Raw genomic sequence first — 15,290 nt, 5'->3', positions numbered from 1 at the left:
CTCCAGACTTAGAGAGCAGACCTGGACAGGAGAGCAGTGTGCTCACCATCAGCAGCGAGCTGCGCGCTCTACCAGACTGTCTTTGCCACTGCAGCAGCTTTATTACATTCGCTGAGTGAAAAGAGGAATTAAATGCAACTTAGCGTGACTCTTGCATGTCCATAAACACAGGCTTGAGCCAGAGAACTTGAGTACTTTGTCGTTTGGCAAATGCTAGAAAAATGAATTTAAAGAGGGGAAGAGTAGTTGCATGAAGTGTGGTTGAAATGTATTTCCTTGTGCAGGAAGAACAGCACTTGTGCCATCTCACAGCCAGGTAGGCCTCAGTGGAGGACAAAGATCATCCTGCTGAAATTTGGGGAGCTCTTGCTGACGGCATTTCTCTCGTATGATCTGCTAACATGCTGCAGAAAGCAGGGCATGAAGGGGGGATATAAGCAGAAACTCAGGAGCAAGAACAGCTGCACAAGGCTCAAGTGCCATGGGGAAGGAGTGCAAAGCTACTGTTCTCAACAGCAACTTTTGTCCACTGACTTCTCTCAGCACCATCTAGGTTTGGGAGACAGCCTGCGAAGTGGAACATACCTCAGAGGCTTGGCTACTGCTAGCTCTGCACCTCTGGAGGAGGATTCCCCCTCTAGAACACATCCCAGGCCAGTCCCAGGAACTCCAGTATCAGCACCTGGCTGCAGGCAGAATAAAAGTGATGCACATCTGGACTGCTGCAGTTCAGGGCCTTCGCAGCACGGTCCCTCGGCATCTCCAGGAGCTCCCCATCCCTGCAGGCTGGAGCAGAGGTACCACCACCAGTCACCATGCTGGTTTTGTCAGAAAGGACTTTATTGACAGGACAACTCAATCCTTCTTTGCAGCCGCCTTCCTCATGGCTGCCAGGACGTTACTGAGTTCTTCCCGCTTTCGCTTGGCCCGGATGTGAGTGCCAACCTGCAGGGCAAAGAGCGAGCAGTCAGCGTTGGTCCCTGCAGAGAACAGGTGAAACTCGGCTGCTTCAGGCAGGCGCTGACAGCGCTTTACTTGGGCACCAAGCAGGAGGGTGAAGTGCTGGTAAACGTCGACTGGAACCCCACCCACGCTACACTGTCCCAGCAGGAGCTGCTTCCACCACATCCCAGTAGTGTTTTTGGCTCAAGAATTTTTGGGGAAAGGCAGGAGCTGCTCTCAGCTCGCTCAGCTGCCCTCAGTGAAACCCATTTCGTGTCACCTGGGTCACGGTCCCCAGCCCCACCAGTCCTGCTCTCCTCTTCCCCACAGCAGGTTTGCAAACAAGGCAGAACAGCAAAGCAAGTCTGAGTGCAGCAGCTCAGAGCTTTCTGGCCAAGTTCCTTTGCACCTCCCCCCCTGCCAGCCAACCCAGGGAACATTCCCTCCACTTCCTGGGATTAGACCAGTAACTTCCCAACCACGGAAAAAATAAGAATTAATTGAAAAGCAGAGTATCCCTAGGGAAGGGCAGAAAACAGAGTTAGCAGCAGCAGAGTTAAGATGGCAGATTGACCCACCCGTTTCTTGATGAACTTCAGAGCACGTTTATCTTTGGAAACTTTCAGCAATTCCATGGCACGTCTCTCGTAGGGTGCAAAGCCGCAGACTTCCCTGATCATGTCTCGCACGAACTTGGTGTGTTTGGTCAGGCGCTGTAGGAAGGGGAAGGAGGGAAAACGTATGGACCACCGTGAATGGAAGTGCAGTCCCAGACTGGACTGCGAAGGGCTGTGGCAAAACTGGGGGCTGAGGCCTCAAAAGCAGCTTATGCTGTCAGCGTGTCCCTGAGAAGCACAGTCCCCTGGCACGTGCTACGCAGCACAGTGATGCCAACAAGATGCACTACGCGTTCTTGTTCTAGCCACAGTGCTGGGGAATTTACACATCCGCATGCATCAAGGGTTTGGAAAAAGCAGGGCCATTGGATGCCCGGGGGTGTGCACTGCTGTGCATCTCAAACGCCACAGCTGGACAGCGTTTTCACCGCAGGGGGCTAAAGGGTGCAAACCGAACCCAGCTCTTGGTGTCCACTGAACGCGGAGAGCCCCAAACGCCTGCCACTGCTGGGCGGTTTTGGGGGACACTCTGTCGTTACCAACCGGCAGACTAGGAGGGATTGCAGAAGTACCTGGTCTGTTTTCCATCCCTGTTAACTTCAGCTCTGGCTAAAACGCATCCGTCTCGTTCTGCCCTTACTTCCGTCTCGTTGTGCCATGACAGGCTGCTGCACTGCCAGCTCTCCCATAACCAGCCATTTTGCGGCGCACCCGCCTTCCACATTCAATGATTTCCATGGAGCCCCTGCTCCCTGTGCACTGCCACCAGTTCTCAGCTGGTAACCACTGCGCTTTCGGCAGGTTCCGTTGGTGCCAGCCAGCGCCCCGCCCCGAGACCACCGAGGGCGCGGCCCCGAGCACAGGCTCGGCAGCCCCCGGGGCCACGCGCGGCCCCTGCCCACGGCGCGCGGGCAGCCCGCGCCGCGCGTCCCGGCCCCCGGTCAGGCGGGATCGGAGCGCCCCGAGCGCCGCCGCCGTCCCGCCCCACCGCCCGGCGGGCGCGCGTCGGGTCCCGCCGTCCCCGGCAGCCGGAGCACGCGCCGAGCCGCGGCGCCCCGAGCGCGGTACCGGGTGCGCGCGCCCCGCCCGCGCCTCTGCGCGCCCCGCGCGCCCCTCGCCCGCCGCCACACTCACCCCGCGGCGGCGGCACTGCCGGGGCTTGGACACGTTCTTGGTCACCTTGTAGCCCTTGTTGAGGCCGACGGCCATGGGGTAGCGGATCGCCATGGCTGCGGCGAGCGGATGGACGCGGATGTGCCGCCGCGGCCCGGCCCGAGCCTCACCGTCTGCTCCGCCGATGGCGCCGCGCCGGAAAGGGAGAGCGCGCGCGGCACGCCGGGACAGCGCCTCTTCCGGGCCGCCCGCGCGGGGCCGGGGGCGCTCTGTGTCGCGCGCGGACCATAGAGGCGGGGCGGGCGCGCGCGCCGCACAGGGGCGGCCGGAAACCGCCGGCACGGCCCGCGGGGCCGCCGGGGGGTTGCGAGACCGAGAAAGGCGGGGGCGTCACGGCGTGCAGCGCCCAGCGCCGAGCGCCCCGCCGGCAGAGCCGCCCGGCCGGGCGTGTCCGCGCGCCGGCCCGCAGCGCCCGGGGCCGAGCCCCGCGCGGCCGATTCTCCCGGACCGAAACCCGCGTCGCTCGGCGGCGCCCGGGCCGTGTGGGACAGAGACACCGGAAGAAACGCGTTGAACGGCTCCCTGGGGGCGGAGAGGGGATCTTCCCGCCTGGACCGAACCGCGCCTCTCGGGAGGAACCGCCATGAGCCGTCGTCCGGCCCAGGGAACTGCTTCCCGCCTTTAAAGTCAATTCCGTTTCATTTCTTAAAATTGGAAATACTCTATTGAAAATACAATGGAATTGAAAAATTGAAAATCTTGATTTTTTAAAACAAATCACCGAAGTTCACATCTTGCTGTTAGACACACTGTAGAACTGGTCTGAACAGGCTGCCCGGAGAAGCTGTGGCTGCCCCATCCCTGGCAGTGTTTCCAGGCCAGGCTGCATGGGGCTTTGGGGCAACCTGGTGTGGTGGAGGGTGTCCCATGCCCATGGCAGGGGGGGTGGAACTGGATGGTCTGTGAGGTCCCTTCCAACCCAAACATTCTGAGATTCTTTCTGCTGTCCCAGGACGGATGTCCTGAGTAACACGCAGTCTCGCTGGCCTCCATTACCCAGCTCATAGCACAAGTTTCAAGCACCGAGGAATGTTCATCCCTCAGATCGTGGAAGGGGTCTGGCTGTCATGCCATTCTCCACAGGAGGGTCAGAACGTTGACAGATGCTGGGCAGAGCTGAGTGTCCTGTACGGCCAAAAGGAACCTGCCATCTGCTTCACACTAACGTTTCAGAAAGTCAAGCAAAAATACTAGGACTGCCAAATCTTTATCTGCACCTTTAAAATCAGCCCATGTTTGATACCATCTTTACTAATCAGAACCATCACATGGGCAGCAAAATGTTCCCCCATCCACAAGCTCTGGTTTCCTTCAGGAGGAGCTGCTGCACGCCCCGGGCTGGAGAAGGAGGTGGCACCTCTGCTGCCGCCGCCCTTTGTGCCTGGAGCCATCTTAAGGCTTGCGTCAGCTCTGGGTGTGCAGGAGATCCCGCCTGCCTTGTCCACTGTGCCCGCCGCTGGGCACTGTGCCCCTGAAACAACCACTTGCCCACAGGACGAGGCTGCTGCTTCCTGCTGCCCGCTGCGGGATCCCGCACAGCACGCTGCAGACATGGGGCCTTCCCCCGCTCACCCTGGCTGTTGCTATGTTCCACGCAGGACGCCTTCTTTTCCACTTGGTGTGCAAAACACATGGATGTACAGTTCCCAAACTCTCTTGGGTTTCTCCTCATTCTACTTTCCCATTCTTCATTGAACCCCTCAAAAAAAACCACTGCCTTTTCCCCAAGAAAAGGTTCTTCAGACTCTGCCTGCCATCATTGCCCTTTCACAAGTCCCTATCAGAAAATCCAGGTTTTCAGTTCCCAGAAGCTTTTGCCCCATTCCAACATGTTTTCTGCATATTCTCAGCGTTTGTACAATGGTTTGCATCTCAGCCGAATTTCCCCCTTTTTTCAAATTCTGCATTAAGGCCCCACGCTCTTTGCCTTATTACTTTCCCAGAGCCGTTAGGGCAAAGACTCCATCGGGTGAGCATGGGAGGGAGTAAAAAGGGAGATACACGTAAAGGGAACCGCGTGACTGGGGCTGAATCAGAAGCCTCAGGTTGAGACTGACTGGCCATGGGGATCCTGGTGGACAATAGACTGAATGTCCGTGGTGTGGTCTTGGCCGTGGGGAACATACTGGGCTGTGTTAACAGAAGTGCACCTGGCAGGTTAAAGGAAGTGATGTTGCCTTTACTCAGCACTCATTAGGTCACATCTGGAGTACTGTGCAAGAAAAACGTTGATAAACTGGAATGAGTTCAGAGGAGAGCTATGAAGATATTTGAGGCCTGGAGCATATGTCCTGTGAGGAGGGTGAAAGGAATGAGACTTTTCAGCATGGAAGAGAAGTAGAAAGCTGAGGTAGATGTGAAGCAGCCACCTGAATTTCTGATTAGCCAATGGAGAAGAATGAGTATAAGAATGATCCATCCCAATGCGCCAGAAGTCGAGCACGTACAGCAGGAGGCCAGACTGAATGGAGAATTCTGGATTGAGTTTAAATGCAATGGAAGCAGCATCGAGCTACCCAAGAGACATACGCAAGTATTGCATGGACATGTAGGGACAGAACTGGAAAAGCCAGGGATCAGCTGGACTTGGCTGAAGACCAAGGGAAGAAGGAAAAGTTCAGCGTGTGAACACCTTGCCCTTCTCTTCCAGGTTTATAAGAAAGAGCCATTCTCTGCCACAAGACAGATGAGGTTAATCTTAGTGTCCCTCCTCTTTTCCAAGTGTAGAACCAGCACAGTCCATGATTCACCTCACAGAGGCGCAGGATACACAGCTGAATGATGACACCTTGGACCCCATCACCTTCTGAACCTGAAGCTCCTTCTGCTCACTGCAGAGGTATGGGCTTTCAAGGGGCAGCCAAGTCAGGTCCAAAATCATCTCCACCTGCCCATTTCACTGCATCCCTCTTTCAGCCAGCCCTCTGCATGCTGTCATGGCCAAAGTGCCACACGCACTTCCCAAGATCCACTACTTGCAACCATGGAAAGGCAGAGCTCCCTTCCTTCCTGCTAGGGGAGGCAGAATTCCTAGAGGGTCACTGTGGAGCCTATACCCACCAACAAGCTGTTGTGTAATGCTGGATTAAAGATGCTCTTACAGCATGTGCTTCCATGTGCTGGCACAGTCATGGAGGCCCTTTACCCGGTAATTCCAAACGTGGACTTAATCTCCTCCCCAGAAGTGAGGAGGACAGTCAGGAAGCTGTAGCCTGCTGCTGTCCAGCAGCACTTCACCTTCCTGTCTTACTCCTCCTTGGCCAAGGCCTTGCAATATGCAGCTGTTTGTGTTTGCCAAGATCCAGCCACGTTTTCTGCCAGATGTCTTCTAGTAAGCAGCATGGGTCATCCTGTGAGCCAGCAGATCTGGGGAGGCTGGCTGGTCTGGGCATCAGGAAGGCAAGCAGGAGACAGGCTCAGTCTCATGCCTAAATCCAGGCCACTTGAAACTCAGAGGCTGCTGTCTTGCACAGCAGCCAGTGTGAAAGCACTGCAGCACCATCCCCGTAGGTAGCCAGAGGCCTCCCCTTTGAGCCGAGACCTGGTTGCTCTCAGTGCACTGGTTTCTTCTGGAAGTGCCCCTTCCCCAGCACATCCTGGCAGTCCCGCTGGAGGCTCCTGGACCCCAAACATCTGAAAGTCCCGCTCACTTCTGCAAGGCTCTGGGCTGTTTGGTTCTGCACTGAGGGCTGCTCCGTGCTCCATTAGCCCAACTCCACATGTTCACGCAGGGTGTTTCCCACGTGATGGAGTCTCACTGTGTCCTAGGAAATAATTACTCACAACAGCAACCAGCAAAGATCCCTGCACAGGGCTCATCGTACGCAATATTTCTGCAACTGGGATGGAAATACCCCCATGCACCAAGATAGAACAGGGCTCTGAAAGAGGATGTGGGGACAGCAGAAACGATAACATCTCTCCGTGCCAGCTAAGAAGTGGCTGTGGCTGTCAGACACAGAAACCTGTGATGAGCAAGGCCCCTCTCGCAGGCACGCAGTGCTGTGCTGACGCTGCTTGGGCGCTTGGTAGCAGTTGCCACCATTGCTCCACTGGGCTCTTTTGAGGGTGCAGGAGCGAGCCAGGGAGGGGTCCTTCCAGCCTCTGTTGGTGAGATGCCAGAGGTGGAAGAGTCCCTGGTGTGTAACGAGGCTGTCCAGGGAGCGATCACAGCCAAACCAAGGTGGCCCTTCCTTACTTAAGCTTCTTGGGAGGGAAGTGAAGGTCACTGCAGAGTCCCCCCTGCCACTTTTTTCAACAAAACCAGCCCTCTCCTGCTGGAATGACTCCACTGCCGTCAGATGCTTTGTCTCCCTCCTGCCCGGTGCTGGCCAGGCGAGCCGCAGCGCAGGGCAGCATGCCACCCCAGCCCGAGCCCCCAGGCTCACCTCCGGCTGCCCTCCGCCGGACAGTCACTGTGCTGCTCACTTTCCCAGTTGTAAAGCCCTGCTTTGAGGCCATCGGGGACTCTAACCACTTTCTCTGGTGACGGTTTATTCCTTAGGTTTAAGCATCTCTTTAAACAAAACACGGCTTTCCACATCACAGGGCAGTTTTCACCTACGTCCTTGGTTCTTCCAGCTGAAGCAGTTTGAACCTGACTTTAAAGAATACTGGTCTTGGTAAGTAAACTGGGGTCCAGGCAACATCCCCAGAGGTATTTGGTAACTTGCAAGACTTTCCACAGCAAAATCAGAAACCAACAGCCTCTACCACCAAACCAGGAGAGGAAACAGCAGGCTAAATCCTTCTCCTCCATCACCCCATACTGAGGGCACCAGCTGCTCCACTCGAGCCGTGGTCTCCCCTTCAAGCAGCACTTGTGTGGCCACAGAGACACACACAGGGCAGCCACAAAACCTGCACTCCTGAGGGTGGAAAGGCAGGTGACCCTGCAGCAATTCCATGAACAGGGAAGGCTACGTGTATTTCTAATGTTGTGTTTTGTGCAAGGCTTCTTTTATAGCACAGGCACACTGCTGACATTGTCACCCACGCTGTCGCACACTGGCATCTGTTCTTGAGTCCACCTGCTCCAGGAAAAACTGGAAAACAATCCCTGCCTGTTCCTTGGAGCTTGTGCTGAACACTGGTTTTGTCCACCTGGCCAATCCTACTGCCTGCTCTGTCTGAGCAGAGGAATCATCTGCAGCTGCCAGTTCAGGCAGGCTGCTTCCATCTGCTGAAGGAAAGGATTTAACCCTTCTGGGGCTGCACTGGGTCTTACCACGCTTGGATTTTATAGTATGGGCTAATCCTTCACTCTGTTGCCATGCAATGGAATGCCTTCATCTCGTGTTCACTTCCGCTGTTACATATGCCTCAGCTTTGGTCTTCCTTGTAAGTGCTCATCACTTCCAAGTGAAAGGATATGCTTGGGTAAACAACCTTTACTTCTGTCATTGAGAAGGAAATTTCCGGCCTTCCTGTGGGAAACCACATAGAGGACCTCAGTTTCCCCTGCAGCTGCTGTACTGGTCTATCACATGCTGCTTCTCCCCTGTGCCTTCCAGTAGGACCACTTTCCTCCTTTCCTACTTGCTGCTGTTGCTGGGGGTGGAAAGGTTTCACCCTTACCAGGAGGGAAAGCCATTTACAGCCCTACAGATTTCCCTCAGAATTAGCCACTTTGGACAAATACAACCGCCATTTGTGTAATCGTTGCCTTTTACAAGACAGCCAATATTTTGCAGTGGCCAAATGCCATACAGATATGAATGGCTTCCATGGGGACGAGCCCATGCCCCAGTTCCTTGGTGGGCCAGCTGAGCGTCACTGCAGGCAAAGGGAAGGCTGGGTGATGTGGTGGGGGTAGTGAGGGTGCATCGCCCCTTGGGGCAGCACTGGGGGGCCAGATGACCTCAGCCCAATCGTCAGTCTGTGCTGGCGGGGTCTTAGGCTGTCCCAGCCATGGAGAGCCTCCCAGAGGTAGGCAGAAGCCCACACTGGCATCTCAGTGGAGCCTGTGAGGACCTCAAGGTTCAGATAGAGATTTGGAGTTCGCTCTCATCTCTAGCTCAGTGAGCGCTCGGCCCTCCATGGCTTTCCTTTGCCGGCGCTTGCTGCTCAGGAGGAGCGCAGCTCGCGGCTGCGCCGTGACAGGGCGCAGGAGAAGGGGCTGCCAGAGCCTGCGGGGCGGCCCTGGGGTGCTGAGGTGGCTGTGGGGAAGGTGGGGTGAGGTGCTCAGTCTACACACAGACAAGAGACACGGCAGCAGTCACGGACAGGACGGTGCCGCAGGGGAAGGACGCGTGTCCCACGCTGCAGAGCGCCTACGTGAAGGATCCTCCAGCTCTCTGGCACAGCCTGTCCCGCAGCCCCCAGGTGACCTGTGCATTCACCTGAGCAGGCCCTGTCGCTTTCATAAGGAGAAGCCAACTGGTTCTCTCTGTGGTTTGACACTGCCTGCCTGGACCTGGTCCCACTAAGCAGGGCAGCCCCAAGTGCCCTCTGGGCAGCATGCCCTGGTGGAGGCAAGAAGGGCTTCTCAGCACAGAGGCTCTTCTTCACTTCTTCAGTGACACCATTCCCGAGGAGCAGCTGCGTGGGAGCTGGCTTTCGGTAGTACAAGGGCATGTTCTGATAGGAGGGCAATGGCTTTAAACTGAAAGAGATTTCGATGAGATCTAAGGAAGAAATTCTTCCCTCTGAGGGTGGTGAGCACTGGCACAGGTTGCCCAGAGAAGTTGTGGGTGCCCCATCCCTGGCAGTGTTCAAGGCCAGGTTGGATGAGGCTTTGGGCAACCTGATGTAGTGGAGGGTGTCCATGCCCATGGCAGGGGGTTTGGAACTAGATGATCTTGAAGGTCCCTTCTAACCTAAACCATTCTCTGATGCTATGAACTCATAACAGCATGTTTAGCAAAGGCTTAGAGCTCTAACATTTCCCACTCCTTGCTTGCATAGATGGATTACTTGCCCACACTTTATCCTTGGAGGCTGGGAACATCTGCAGAGCCCCGGGGATATTTGTGGCCTCCCACAGGGCAGGGAGCAGCCCCTGGTCACAGAGATCCTTAGGCCAAAGGAAGCCAGAAAGCAGCAAGAATGATGCAAGGGTTGAGGAGGATGGGGGGACCGCAAAGGAGAGGACATTCCCAAAGTGAGTTATTTCAGAAGACCCACCAACAGGCCAAGGATTGCAGGGACAACCTTGAAAGACTGTTTCCTGAGAAGAAGGGAGTAATAGAAGTATCCACCTTCCAAGGCAGTGTCGGTCCTTCCTTATACATATGGCAACAGGAGAGTCCTGTAGAAAGTAAATGTTGCTATTTTACATACGAAGGCATTTTTTACAAGAACAAACAGGAAAATTGGTCATGAATTGGTGTGGGGTCGTGGTGCTGCCTGGTGTTGACACCATAGGAGAAATGTCCAGGTGGGGAGGAAAAAACTATTTGAATGAAGAAATAAACAGAATTCAAGAGATTTCTGTAAAGACAGAACAAAGGTAAAAGTCTAAGCAGCCATAGTGCCCATGGGTGGCCCATGTAAGTGTAGATTCTTCACACACGATTTTCTCCTTGTAGGAGTCCTGCTTTCTGGTCATGGAGCCAAAAATGTTCTGAGGTTGGCTGAGGACCTCTGGGCACCACTGGAAGGACTCTCAGCTCCTTGCCAGATGTAGGGTGGAGGTATTCTCCCCTCTGGCCTCAGGCCAGTGCTGCAGACCCAACCCTTGCCACTGGGAAACTGGGTGGGGTGGCCACTGAACCAGAACCACTGGGTGATGTATCATCAAAATGTATTTGCTTAACAGGAGGGGTATATTGGGCGCATAGTGATTTCTATTCTGCAGCATGCAGACATGACAGGCTTGCACAGATTGGAGCTTCTGCCCTTCTGGACCGGTTCCCACCAGCACAATACAGGCAAGGGAAGAGGATGCTCCCTTCCAGCCATCAGCATGCCAACTCTGGCAAGTGGTTTCATCTACATGATGTCAGCCACGCACGTGGCGTTCCCCTATACGGACTCATCACTGATTTAACTCTTTTGCTTTTTAAATTAAATTGCCAGTGTAACTGCCAGTGGCCTCACTAACCACGTAACCCCACACCCGTCCCTCTGCCTTCCTACGTACCGGAGGCCGTTGAGCAGTTTGCAGTTTCCGAGCGCTCACTGGCCTGCCACTCCAAATGTGTTATAAAATGCAAACCCCGCAAAAGTTGCATAACTGTTTATCAGCTGCTGCTTTATTATCCAGATACCAGATTAATCTCACCGGTTAAAGCTGAGCAGACAGAGTCCAGGTCTCGCACATCGGGCAGGTATTTTCAGGCAGACCTCCCTCCAAGATAACACCAAAGAGGTGCTCGGCACCACGTAGGCATCAAGAACACATTCACGTGTGCCACAGCAGTTGCACACATCTGCACTGGGCTGTGTATGCTGCGGCAGGGAATTATGCTTGGGGCGAGCATCTCCGTAAATGTTGAGGGACTGATGAAGCCCTGAGTCATTTGTGATGGCAGCACTGCAGAACCCTTCAGAGCACCTGTCCACACTACTGAGAGTGACAGAGATGGACACTGCGCTGGTAAACTGAGGCAACCTTTCCTGATGCATTGAGGGAGAACTGGCCTGGTCTCTCTGGTGCACAGGAATAACTTTCAGCTAGTGAATTCACATCATTTATTAGTTCTCTGCAGGTTGGGAAGCTCGATACTTTGAACTCACCAGTTATTTCTCTGGATTCCATGGAGTTATATATAACCTTTTGCACTTGAGGGTGCTCAGAGGTTCAGTCAGAGCAGGCCCAGCGTTGAAATTCCTGCCCTTGGGCAGATTACCCACCGAGCAATACTCTCCAGCCCCCTCTGTGTAATGGCCCAGATCCTTCCAGTGGGCAAAGCTGCACGCCACTCTGTCCACACCGCACCACACCGGGCCAAGCTGAAGCTGATTTTCCTTTTACAGGCAAGATTTCTGCAGATACTGTGAAACAAATTAAATCCTACAAAGTCATATATGATATTGTCATACACAGAAATGTATATAGCAATGTTGAGGTAGCCTGCAAATGTCTCCATCAACATAAGCCTCTCCTCCTTTGTGTAGCTCCTGCCCATTTGCTCCATCCAAGCAAAATTCCTTCATGGCTTCCCAAAACATTGGATTCTTGCACCTGCCCACCCACACCCACCCACGTGTGCTGGTGGCAGAGAAAGAAGTGTGATGCCACTGGCCTTTAAAATGCCGTACATGCCAGGCTGCAGGAGACGGGGTAGGGCAGGGTCTGTCCCGGTTTGTACCGTCAGGCACCAAACTCCAGACAGCAAACGGCTTCCTGCTCTAGGTTCATGGTTAGTCAGAGCTGTCCCGTGTAAGGACATGCAGCTCCAACATAAGTGCTAGCTGAGCCTGTGCTCTCACACTTCACTCTTGTCACCAGCTGTGGTCTGGAAAAATATTTCCACTGACAGATGCATTGATAGAACCCGAAAGCCAGGTCCACCAAGCTACTCCATGAAGCTCAAGACATACAGACATTAACTGAGCAATCTTCACGGTCGCTTAATTTCATCACAAGAAAATTATAAAGCTTGATAATTATACTTGTAAAATACTTTTGAGATCTTGGGTGGAGCACACTTTGGAATTGCAGAAAGCATTCCTTTCATCTCCTTTATTACTCATGTAATATGCACGAGAGAGATTGATCCCATGCACATACCTCTTTATCTCCATAGACCTGTCTTTTCTCTCTCTCACATATGCTTACTCTGTAAACTTCACCTTTGACAGAGGCTCTGTCTTAGGGAACCTCGTGCTCCCAGATGTACGCGGCGTTTCTCACATCACGGTGCGCGATGAGCTTATTAGCTTTCCAAGGAGAGCCAAGGTTTCTGCTTTCACCTTTCTTTGCTAAAACCTGAGCTCCTAACGCACTGGGGGTTGTTTGCTTTAACAGAAGAAAATTGAAATCTTAGCCCATCTCCAGTGAGACCATGACGGGCTGAGCCAGCCTGGCCAGACGAGAAGCACAGAACAGGTTACTGCAGCTGCTGCAGGAAAGTATGTAAATAGCTCCATGGCGATGGGCACCGAGCCCGGCAGTTGGTCTGCGGATTCGAAAATTAGGCGCCAAATGGTTGTTTTGAAAAAGCACTGGTTTGTTTTCATCAGCGCTCGAGATCAGCGCCAGGTTTTACATAATCACAGCGCGGGGGGGAGCGCTGCGCTGCCCTCCACTGCTCCGCCGGGCAGCAGCGATCTCCGCGATTCCCGAGCAGGGCTGGGATTGCTCCTTGCTGATAAAGCCAGCTTTGTGAACCCAGAGCCAGTCCCCACCCCCTCCACCACGCTCTCCAGACTGCCAAATGGCAAAAAGATGAGGGGTTGCTGGTGCTGGCGGGAACCTGAGCTCCACGGAGCGCCGAGAACCTGGGGCTGCCCTGGTAGGCGGCACTGGGTCCCTGGAAGCACAGCCAAAATGAAGCTCAGTGCTGTATGCGAAAGTCAAAAATTGATGTTAGAGATTATTGGCCCAATATTTCATTAAAGGTGATATGAATAATCCCTTCCTTGATCTTATTTTGCTATTACCTACATAAATAGCAGCTAGTTATGCACATGAGCGCCCACAGCTCCGTCACCGCAGACTCCAGGACTGCCGGCAGCCTGACTAGAAGGAAATGGTGATATTGTTCCTACCTGGCCACCTCATCTGTTTTCAGTGGTGTTTTCACAGTATTTTATTGCCAAGAAATCTGGTCTTCCTATTACTTTGGAAGAATTCCTGAGCCACGGGGAGCCGGGGAGAGGAAGACGCAGTAGCTAATGCCAAGCTGAAGGCTGTGGCATATCACGGACTGCACCACTTCCTTCCTGCCCAAGGCTGTGGATGAGTTGCACAGTAGAAAGCCTCTCCTTGCTCTTGTGTTACAGACGTGGCTCTTGTTAGCACGTGCTATTATAAGCAAATCACCGTGTGGAAAATTGATGAAGTGGAATTGAGGAAAGTTGAGGAGCCCTGAGCACTGACCCCCCTAGCTTCTTCCTGTGCCACTTTTCTGTTGAGATGGGGGGGAAATATGAGAGGGTTTTTAAATTAAATTCTCCCTGGTCACGAGACCAGGGTCTGGTACCAGCACAAGAGTCTAAAGGGCCACCCAGGCCCTCCTGACAATGAAAGTCACCTTCCTGCCACAAAGGAGTGAACAATCCTAAGCACAGACCTGAATTCTCCTCCCCAGGCTTGGCTAACGCTTCCCCAGTGTGATACAGGTTGTATTCTGCCTCAGTACGGAGGTAAATGCTGTAGGAGAAAAGTGTTATTGTCCAAGGCTCCTGCCAAACATTATATGCCTGGGATTAGAAATAAATACATGCTACAGCGTGGTGTTGTCTTGAAAAAAATCCCTGTGCTACATACAGTCTGCTGCCTGTCTGCTTTAATCCCACAACTGTGCACCGTGTTGCTCTTCACTCTTTTTACATGTCTCTTAGCAAACTTCCTCATAGCAGATGAGGAAGATTTCATCCATGACACATGGCATACTATTCATTTTCTCTACTTGCTTTGGTGCTTTTTGTCCTGACACTGCTGGAAGCATTTTTATTCAATGAAAGCTGAAATTCTGGGGTAGAAATCTGTGGTGAAGTATGAGTGCTCCTTCTAGACTTATAGTCATTGCTAGCAATTTTTTAAGCACTAATGCTGAGTATGATTGCATTTGGACTGATAGGGAAATGTTCTGTGCCATATGTTCAATCCTTGCCCGTTCCTGAAATGAATGAAAATATCTGAGACAATCCACTAAACATTGATAGGCTCAGTGAGATAAAGAACATGAGGCAGAACATGAGGGGGAAGTTAGGCGACTACAGAAAAGACAGAAATAATCGTACTATTAAAGACAGACAAAAACAAAGTGTAGAGTGAGAAAGGGGAGGGCATGGCAGCAGCTGCTGCGAAACTAAAGCAGTTGAGGTAAGAAATAGCAGTGGAAATCCTGTGTCCTCAGATTTGTGAAAATGTCAAGAGTCATTACGAAATCCCAGACAGCACCAGAAAACTTGTTACACCCAAATGCACAGGAAACTGGTCAACGACTGAGAAAATGCTCTGCATCAAAAGCTATACGAGGTTTCCTTTGTCTTTATTACCTACTGTAAGTAATCTCTTCATTTTTCTGATGGGAGAAGCACTCCAGTGCTAGGCAGAGCCTGTCGCTGCTGTCTGTGTTATGTGACATCCCAAAATTTCTTATCCTACCTAGACAGTCAGATATATTGCAAGTACCTTTGAGCTAGAGCTCCCATACTGAGCTCTGGGCACTTCCAAGTTCCTGACTTTGTATCAAGATGAAACCTGTACAGGCACCAGCCTTCTGTGCTTGGCTTTCCACGAAGAGTAAACCTGGGGGTGGGTGAGGCAGGAGCCTTGGTGTGCTCCAAACAGGTTCCCAATCTGAAAAGCCCAGGGACGCAGCCCCAGGTGGGTGCCTGCCCTCTGCCCCTGTCAGGTAAGGCTGACACATCCCTGGAGTGTTGTCCTTTGTAACACTACACGCTTGGTCCGCGCTAAAACAAATCAATTGTACCTTTGAAAGC

The 15,290-nt window shown here is 53.1% G+C and overlaps 1 protein-coding gene across 1 annotated transcript; it reads right to left on the bottom strand.

The window, feature by feature from the left end:
* Positions 1–822: 822 nt before the first annotated feature.
* On the bottom strand, positions 823–2,856 carry RPL36 (ribosomal protein L36). The gene is made up of 3 exons (XM_086627485.1): positions 2,694–2,856; positions 1,521–1,655; positions 823–945 (listed from the first exon to the last, which is right to left on the bottom strand). Exons 1-3 carry the CDS (start codon positions 2,784–2,786, stop codon positions 856–858), a joined length of 318 nt encoding a protein of 105 aa, XP_086483611.1. The 5' UTR covers positions 2,787–2,856; the 3' UTR covers positions 823–855.
* Positions 2,857–15,290: the final 12,434 nt, after the last annotated feature.

Source organism: Tauraco erythrolophus, chromosome 28 (assembly GCF_009769465.1).
Source record: "Tauraco erythrolophus isolate bTauEry1 chromosome 28, bTauEry1.pri, whole genome shotgun sequence".
Lineage (NCBI taxonomy): Eukaryota > Metazoa > Chordata > Aves > Musophagiformes > Musophagidae > Tauraco > Tauraco erythrolophus.
Note: the sequence above shows the minus strand (reverse complement) of the source record. Positions and strands in the feature narration are given on the sequence as shown.

Excerpts from the sequence above, each read along its gene's own strand:
- RPL36 (XM_086627485.1), bottom strand. The coding sequence starts at position 2,786 with ATGGCGATCCGCTACCCCATGGCCGTCGGCCTCAACAAGGGCTACAAG. Across the intron at positions 1,656-2,693 it reads GGCAGTGCCGCCGCCGCGGG|CGCCTGACCAAACACACCAA; the intron begins GTGAGTGTGGCG and ends CCCTTCCTACAG. Across the intron at positions 946-1,520 it reads TGAAGTTCATCAAGAAACGG|GTTGGCACTCACATCCGGGC; the intron begins GTGGGTCAATCT and ends TTTGCCCTGCAG.